At 35.8% G+C, this 9,284-nt stretch overlaps 1 protein-coding gene across 3 annotated transcripts in view; it reads left to right on the plus strand.

The window, feature by feature from the left end:
- The first annotated feature begins 920 nt into the window (after window positions 1-920).
- The window catches only part of mfng (MFNG O-fucosylpeptide 3-beta-N-acetylglucosaminyltransferase), a 27,508-nt gene continuing 19,144 nt past the window's right edge, over window positions 921-9,284 (plus strand). The window contains exon 1 of one of the 3 annotated variants that reach the window (XR_004947362.1): window positions 921-1,828. Coding sequence is in view for 2 of the 3 variants with exons in the window: in XM_024264840.2 (XP_024120608.1) it covers window positions 1,478-1,828 (351 nt within the window). In the remaining variant the exon portion in view is untranslated. The remainder of the gene's footprint in view (window positions 1,829-9,284) is intronic. The other 2 variants (XM_024264840.2, XM_024264841.2) reach the window with 2 other exon arrangements.

Here is a 9,284-nt window from a genome sequence, read left to right on the forward strand (position 1 = left end):
CCTGCATCCCGAAGTTGCCTCTTCACTGTAGGTGTTGACACTGATGTTTTGCGGGTACTATTTAATGAAGTTGCGAGTTGAATAGCAAAATCAACTTTTTTGAGCTTTTAAGGGTATTATCATTTTAATTCCTAATGAAAAACAACCCCAAAGCAAAACCCTGAACTCTGCTGTCTGAGCACCAGCCCCTTCCAAACCAATAAAATAACTGGTCCTCACACTGAGTGGGGAACAGCCCTTCTAGGAAGAGTCTGCACCGTCAGTACCGCCCCCCAGGCTAATGTAACAGGTGTTTTACTCAGATTATTCAATTCCAGCAAATTCAGAGTAAATATTTGATTTTGTGAACATTCAGTCTGTCCGAGGGTACTGGAACTTACCACAGTGACGCAGCAGACACTGTTGAGCATGACTGCTGTGGGCCGTGGCTCAGGTAAGATGTCCCCCTCCTTGTGTCCTTCCTGTGTAAATATATTATTCCTAACAAAATCAGGAATTATACTGGGTTAATTTTCCTTAGTTTGTTTTATTTATTTTTTTAGTTACCCACTCTAAACGAGCTAATGCGCCATTTTTCATTTATGTTTATGCTAACTTTTCTTTCTTTTTTGTCTTTTGTCATTTTGTTGGGGGTAGAATTTGTTTTTCTGTCAATCAAATCAAAGGCAACTGAATCAACATGCAAGGCTGATTTTTATTCACCAGGAGCACACAACGCAGAGCAACAATGTCGAACCAGTTACGCTAACACACACACCCGCTGTCTCCGCTAAGTTAGCGGTGATCAGCAAAACTCCTTCATTTTATATGCATATTTGCAAAAGTTTGGATGCAATTTCTTAGTTGGCGAAGTTACGTTGGCGAAACGTATCCGAGGGCGGCTCTAGGATGATGTCATGAAAGGGTTGGTACCATTGACTGTATATATGGTTGGAGTGAAAGGTGGGCTCTCATAAGTCATACTTATAAGAGCCCATTTATACTTCATAAAATGTGCTATTTAGTGTGTCTAAGATAATATGTTATGATTTATTTGGATTGAGTTAACTAAAAAAAACTATTCAAAAGCTTTAACCGGAAGTAACGACTTTGTTTTGAAAGTTTACCGGAAATAAGCGAGCGTGCTGGTTTCTAACTTGTTGATCTTGACAGGCAGCTCGAGCTGCGCTCTGAAGTCAGATGAGTTGACGGTGGTGACTTTAAAATTGAGTTAAGAAGAGGAAGTGATTGCTGTGTGAATTAATTCACCTTAGATCACATTTTAAAGAGAAAAACAAGAAGAAAAAATGGTATTTGGGGATATTTAATGAGATGATGAGATGAAACAGGTCGATTGCATTGATGACAGAGGAAACAGAAAGGATGCGCCGCTTCTAAATAGACGGAACTAACCAAAACCATGCGGATGATTTCAAGTGAGGAAGCCTCCGGTGTCATTTTAAAGCCTTCGGGGATTTAATTTGTCAACTTCTGCTCTATGATGAACAAAAGATGGGTGCGTCGGAGGCTGCTTGTCTTGGTTTTCACTTTTTTCATCATTGTTTTTGCCGACTTTCAATTACGGACGAGCAGCTCAGTCAAAGTCAGCGTGCTGCCGCATCCGTCCTCCAGCGCGCGCCTCAGCGCCGCGCGGAATGTGGCGCTTACCGACAGCAGCAGGAGGCAATCCCAGCCCCGGGATCAGAGCGGGGGAAACCCGCACATCCAAGTCACCCCGGAGAGGCTGCAGCTGCGGGACATCTTCATCGCAGTGAAGACCACCGGCAGGTTCCATAAGACGCGCCTTGCGCTTCTTTTGGAGACTTGGATCTCCAGAACCAAGGAGCATGTAAGTTTAAACAACCTCCAATTCAAACTAAAAGTGATTCACAGCAAATATCAAATAAAGGCGGTGAAATATGTGGAACAAGTCAAAATGTACTATTTTTTTTCAAGATAGATTTTTAAAATCAATTTATTTATTTCATTTCCATAAAACCATTAAAAAAAAAAAAAAAAAAAAGACCGACATCAAGATCTTATATCTGAGTAAAAAAGGGGAATTGAAAGAAAAAAACTTATTTTCTACCGTTAAGAGAGAAAGCATTCAGCATAGAACAACCAACAACCCAGACACAATCTTATTTTTAAATTAGTTGGAAATAAACAATATAGTTCATTTGTTGCATTTTTAAGGCATTTTTTTCTAGGATGTTTTTTTTTTAAAGGTGATTAATGATTTGTTTTCTTTGATTGATTCGTTCTGATTGTTTCATATTGAATCCTTGAATTGAGACGATCATTTTTGTTCAGAATTTTGGCAGAGATAATCTCTCATCATTTTAAACTATGAGCACTTTGTCTTTCATTAAATATTTTGTGTATATTAAGCGGCAGGTAGTTCTGAAGTGCTTTATGCGTTAATTTTCAAACACGTTGATCAATGAAATCTTTAAATGTCAGTATTTTGAATTTACTGAACAATGAATTGAATGGATCTCTGTAAATTCTGCCAGAGATAATTCTTAATGCCTTTTTTGTTAAATAAAAATTGAACTTAAGTTTTACATGTTTCCCCCAATTTCAATACAATAATGTAGATATGGAATTGTCAAGGCTGGAAAACATACAGACAATTTCAGCTGTTAGTTTGAACCTAATAACTTATTTAAAGTCAATATTCAATCTAGAAACGATTCAAATTCCTAGAACATCTAGTGTGTTTAAAGACAAAAATAAGAAAAGGTTATTGAAACATGTGATCAATTACCAAAAGTTCTGTAATTTGTTACATTTAAAGTTATTAGTTTGCACAAATTACACTTTTGAGTTGATGATTAACTTAACTCAATGTAAATGGACACATTTTGATGAGGGGCGCTGAGATTTGACAAACAGAAATCCTCACAGAAGTTAGTGTACTGACAGATCCAGACTAACATTAAGGGAGTATCCTTAATAGCCCAGAAGGCCAAAGCACTGTACAGTCACAGTCCCAGACTCGCACATCGATGGCGGCTAATATAACCACTAGGAGCAATCGACACATGGGCAGGCCAACCTGCAATCTTTCGATCAGAGGTCAACTTCTCTTTGCACCTCTTCCGTCCAAAAAATCCAATTTTATTTCTTTTACATTTACATACACATGAAATTCTAGACACGACACAAACTGAGTTTTAGTTGCGAAACACTGGAGACAACAATGTTTTCTTCTCACTTCTCCTTTCTGGTGTTTCTGCAACCTATGTTCATTTTTGGAAAATTAAAAAAAAAAAGAAAAACTTCTGTAAACATACATACAAAATGAATAAATATATGGTTAGCAAAGCCATAACTATAAAAAATAGATAGACTTCATTGTCTGTTCAATGAACAGAAATTCATCTTTCAACATGGCAGAACACATTAAAATTCAATTCAATTGATAAAAAAAGTTAATAAATATATAGGAAATCATAAATCATATAGATCCTAAATGTTTAGGATAAACTGAGTTATAGAGCAGGTGGCTGAAGATCAACGCTTAATTAATTAACTATAAGGCATATTTAAAGCTATGCTCATTATGCTCTCGGCAATGCGCGTTCTAACAACCAAGAGACCAGATGAAGAGTTTAGGTGAAAAAGGGCAGCAAGATCTAGATGACAGAAGGCTATTTCAGGATAAAAGTTTTACTAAGAAAAGTCCCTATGCAAATTTTAAATATTGAGGTTGCATGAACTTGAATCAAAAATAGAAACAAATGAAACAAAAAAGAGAATAAAATAGTTTTATTCGTAAAAAAAAAATCCTACAAATACTCAGTCTTTGTCATCATTCAAGACATTTTTATCCTTAAAAATGTTTCAAAAATATCATAAGTTTGATCTACAGAAGATCTTTTTATGAGTTATTTATAAGGGATTGCACAATTCTCGGTTTAGAACCGATCCATAAGTCACACCATTGAACCAAATCCTCGTGAAAGTTTATTGTTGCATCTCTACTACATACCTTTAGGTTTACGTTTTAAGTGCCAAATTTAAGAAGAATTTATTATTTTTTTGTTTTATTACATCATACCAGGCTAAGCATGAGCCAACAGAAAGGTTTTTCTGAATTGGTACTTGCCTTTTACCATGTTAGAACAAGGAATTTTCAGAATTCTATTTATTTATTTGTCGTTTTGTAATAAACATATCATAAATTAGACCAAAACCAAACTGTGAATTAAAAATTGAGCTTTGAACTAAATTGTGAGGAAAGTGTATCATTCCATCCCTAATATTTCTATGATCAGAAAGAGCTTATTGAGTCTCATTTACAAAAGTGGACCGGATGGATAAAATAACTGCAAACAGCTGTTGGTCACAGAAAAAAACACAGTAGAGTGAATTCTCTAAAAATAATATTGAAAGAAACTGTGTTTCCAGTGGACCAGAAGTTTAACAGCCCGGTTCTGCTGCAGTTCTGGTCTTCTGCTTCTCAGATTCTATTCACTGACATCCACGGCTTTAGCTGGAGTGTGTAAGGGGGTCGGCGCGGTCATCCACGCTCAGACAGTTTAAGTGTTTCTCTAAACACTATTCTTGTTGTTTCTGTTGCTCAGGTGATTCATTTAACTCTATAAAACCCACTATATATATATAAAAAAAAACTGAAAGAAATTTTAATTTTTTTTTTAAATTAAAAGTATTTTTTTAAAACCTTTGATGAAATCAAAGGTTTTAAAAAACATTTTAATTCCAAAAATCTATAAAAATCTATTTTTAAATCAGTTTTAGAGAGTAGGCCTGTAAATTATGACAAGTTGGGTTATTTGATAAGTTTTTGCTCACAGCAATGTTAGTTTATGATGCAACCATATTAACATGACTGTTCAGGGGAAAACAGCTTATTTACCCAATCTGTCTCAAATTTGATCCACACATTTTTAACATGATGTTACTGTATTTAAGTTAGTAATTATCAACAAATTCTGCATTATTTGAATACAGCAATTTGCCATTTAAAAAAATGAAAAACATTAGATAAGTTATTCTCACCATAAAGTTATGAAAACTAGCTAAACTTTTTCCTGCCAAAAGTGTTTTTGAGATTTTAAGGAGGCAGCCATTTTGAAATGAGCAGGTAAAGTCCTTCTACTGCCTCTAGTGGAATGGTGATGAACTACAGGGTAGAAAACATGGACCAAGCTAAATACAATAGGTTTTTAAGGAAAGTTTGGATCATGCTAATGAGATGGGGGGCCTCAGAAATGTGTGTTTCAAATATAATACTAATAGTTGTATAGGGTGAAAGACCAACTGATGAGGATCTAGAAAAAAAAAAATAAAGCACTAGCCAAAAAAAGGATATTGTACACCTGTAGTAACTTTAAAACAGTTTGAAGAGTCGTGTACAAATATAAATATTTGAAAATGCATCCAAAGCTTGCACTAAAACCTTTAACACAGCAACACGACACCATTGACAGGAAGCTGCGCAGGCCGGTCGTCTCGACTGAGGGGAAGCAGCCGCTGTGCCGTGACTCTTTGCAACAATGCTGAAACGGATGCTGGTTGTTGAACAGGAAGCAGGGGCACCAATTGCAGAACTGAGTGCACCTTAACTGTACTTGCTAACACAAATGCTGTGTGAGAAGCTGCTGTTGTTTACAGCCAGTGAACAGTGAGGTGGCAGAAAGTAAATATACTTTTAATCACAGCGATCCGGGCCCTGATCCAGCTTCTTCTACAAGCCCCTCTGAATCATTTTTAATCACATTCTGCAACGTATACTGTAAATGAGTTGGACAAATGTCAAGCATCTCCAATTCACTGGAAGCAATGACCTTATTTATGAATGTACCTGTTGTAAGTTGTATTTTTATGAAAGCCTTCTACAATAGGTTCACCACTATAAGGCACACTTAAATTAAATAGTTAAAAAAAGTAAATATTGCCTTAAAATCCAGAATACTTTCATATCCTATGACACAACATAGGATATGAACGTAATAGGAATGTGGGTGTAGTTAGCAAATGACCCCCGTTGCTAAGGAAATTAAGAGGTTTACTTTTCCTATTATCCTTAAACATATATGGATCGGTTTGGCATGCCCAGGTGACCAAAAAATAAAATGGTTGCTATGGGGATAAAGCCAACGAAAACCAAAAAAGTGTTTATTTTCATTTATAGCTGTGTGTACTTGTGCACACACACACATGTTCACACCAGTCATGTGTATGCTGTAATTGAACTGTGTTTTTTACTTTCTTGTTACTATCATGTTACATCTTTAGCAGTTTGCAAAGTCGCGGTAATGTCTGTTTTAGCTGTATCAGTCTGTGTTTTTTACGTATTGCAAATAAATTTGTGAGTTACAGATACAATAAATACACTAATGTGTTGCATGTTACTAACAGCTGATGTGTAGTGTGTTACAAACGTGCAACAAATAGCTTACGTGTAGCCTGTTATAAACGGCTAAGATGCAAAATGGCTAACATGTAGCCTGTTATAAACGGCTAACATGTAAAGTTTTACAAACGGCTAACATGTAGCGCGTTACGAACAGCTAACATCTAGCATGTTATAAATGGCTAACATGAAGCATGTTACACACAACAAATGTGTAGCATGTTACAAAAGGCTAATATCTAGCATGTAATAAAACCCTAACATGTAGCCTGTAATATACAGCAAACATGTAGCATGTTACAAACGACTAACATGTAGCATGTTACAAATGGCTAACATCTAGTGTGTTACAAAAAGATAACATGTTGCGTTTTATTTGTGGCTAAGATGTAGCATGTTACCAATGGCTAACATGTTGTATGTTATAAACAGCAAACACTTGTGTTATAAACAGCTAACATGTAGCATTTTATAAAAAAGCTAATATATAGCATGTTACAAGAGGCTAATTTACAGTGTTACAAAAAGCTATAGCATGTTGTAAACGGCTAGCATATAGCGTGTTAAAAACAGTGTTACAAATGGCTAACATGTAGCATGTTACAAACATCTAACATAAAGTGTGTTGTAAACAGCTAACATATAGTGTTACATACAGCTAGCCTGTAACATGTTACAAACGGCTAACATATAGTGTTACAAATGGATGGTATGAAACTTGATACCTACAGCTAACATGTAGTGTGTTACAAACAAGTTCTGGAGTTACTGTGAATGCAGTAAATAAAGTCTGACTGACTTATCAACTTTTCTCTGACTCTTTAGTCATAATGTGTCCAATAGTTCTATGCGCCTTATATGACATAGGCTACTTTTAAAAATAGACCATTCATTGACTGTGCACCTTGTAATCTAATTTTGCAGAAAACACAATTGTTTAAGTTGGATCCGAGCAGGCCTGAGACCCCTCATCATTCCTCAGTGACGGTCTCATGATAGATTTTTAAACCAGACTCTCCTCCAATCAGCTAAAGGATCGGATATTGATCAGTTTCCTTCTGGAAATGTATTGCATTCATTTGCCTTCACAGGGCCGTACAAATGTCCCTTTATGGTCATTAGGTAGCATCTAAGAGGATCAGTTTGACTGCAATACAAACTCTGTTTACAGCCCTGACATTTCCTCAGCCAGGGCTGAATCAGGTCACTACAGGTGCATTAGGTTGACTTTTGACCACAGGAGATGAAACTTGTTGTGATAGCAGCCTCTTTTTTTTCCTTCAAAGGGATTTAGCCGTGTAGGTGGTGGTGGTGGTTGTCCCGGCGATGGAGGACGGGAGGATTGATCCACATATCTCATTACTTCTTTCTATCCCCGCCTCACCGGTGGAGGAATCAGAGAGAGGGATGGAGAAGGGGAATAAAAAAAAAGCCCTCTGGGACATTAAGTGAAGGAGAGAAGAGCTCCAGCTTTATTAAAACAGCCATATTGAAGATCGAGAGTTAGACTGATGTCACTGAGAGCAAGACAGAGAGCTGAGATGTAAACGGGATTAACTTGAATCGTGCAGCTTCTGTTGGCAGCACAGAAAATGCACCTGTTAAAATTGAATTTCTAAGTATTTCTTTATTCATATTGTTGTGAATCTTAGAAAGCCTTTACATTATAATCTTAAGTCTCCATTGTCTTTTAGTGGATCAGTTTATTTAGATTGACTTACATCCATTATTAATCTTTTTTTGTCGCTATTTTGTTGCAGGGGAACCTTAGTAGACTTCTACATTTGTTATGATTAATGGGAAATTTTTCTAAATCAGTCAAATGAAACCAAAAGAGTATGGTGTGTATATTAAAATAAAAAAGTTATGATCTTATGTCTCTGTTTACCCTTAATGAAAGTGTCACACAGGGTCAGTAGGTTGTGAAAGAACTTTATACAATATGAAATGAGTCTGATAAAAAAAAGAAGAATCATTCAGCTCTATAAAATGCAACTTTTACCAAACTCTTGATTTATTTGTATGTTATCACAAAATTTTGTGTGAGAGTGGACACATCAAGCCTCAAAAAGGTCAACTCCACTAACAAAAAGCTGTTTTTGTTAATACCACCGGCCTACATTTATAGAATGGAATCAGGAATTCACATCAAATTAAGACTTCAACTCTGTCGCCCTCTGCTGGCTTTTACAGGAACAACTTTCAGATATAAATTAATAGCATTTTATTCAACCTGAAGTCTCTGTCATCACAAATGATCAGACATGTTTGTTTGAAACTACTTCAGTCTCCATCATGTTACTGTTCTTACAGGATCCTTGGATTGGGATTTCATTAGATAAACCATATAAACATTACTTCCTAACAAGGAACTCTTTAGTTTAGAATATGTTTTTTATGGATAATCTGCATCCAGATTCTGCACTAAAAATGACTCATATTTAAGAAGCATGATGGTGCTATTCTTATATTTTAAACAAAGCAGGTAAGCAATTTCTCAAATTGGATTATGGTTTGTTTTTTATCTTACTTTATGGGGGATTAATTCATTCACATATTCTATTAAACCACCAAATGGTTCCCGAGGGCGGCTGTGTCTGCAGCTCACCGCTCCCCCAGGGGATGGGTCAAATGCGGAGAACAAATTTCACACACTTAGGTGCGTGACAAATAGTGGGACTTTAACTTAAAATGAGTATTACATTATTTAAAAAAAAAACAAAGAAAAACAAACAAACAAACAAAAAAAGACTAAAGGGACAAAAGGACAATTTTTAGGGGAAAATTATGGATTATTATAGAGTATCTTTAATTTAACCCGTATATAATCCTAAATTATCAATTTTTCCCCAATTTCTTTTTAATCTTTCTTTTTCGTGAAGGTGTAGTTAAAATTGATGGTACAGAATTAGATATTTAT

The sequence above is a fragment of the Oryzias melastigma genome, unplaced genomic scaffold, assembly GCF_002922805.2.
Source record: "Oryzias melastigma strain HK-1 unplaced genomic scaffold, ASM292280v2 sc00251, whole genome shotgun sequence".
Classification (NCBI taxonomy): domain Eukaryota; kingdom Metazoa; phylum Chordata; class Actinopteri; order Beloniformes; family Adrianichthyidae; genus Oryzias; species Oryzias melastigma.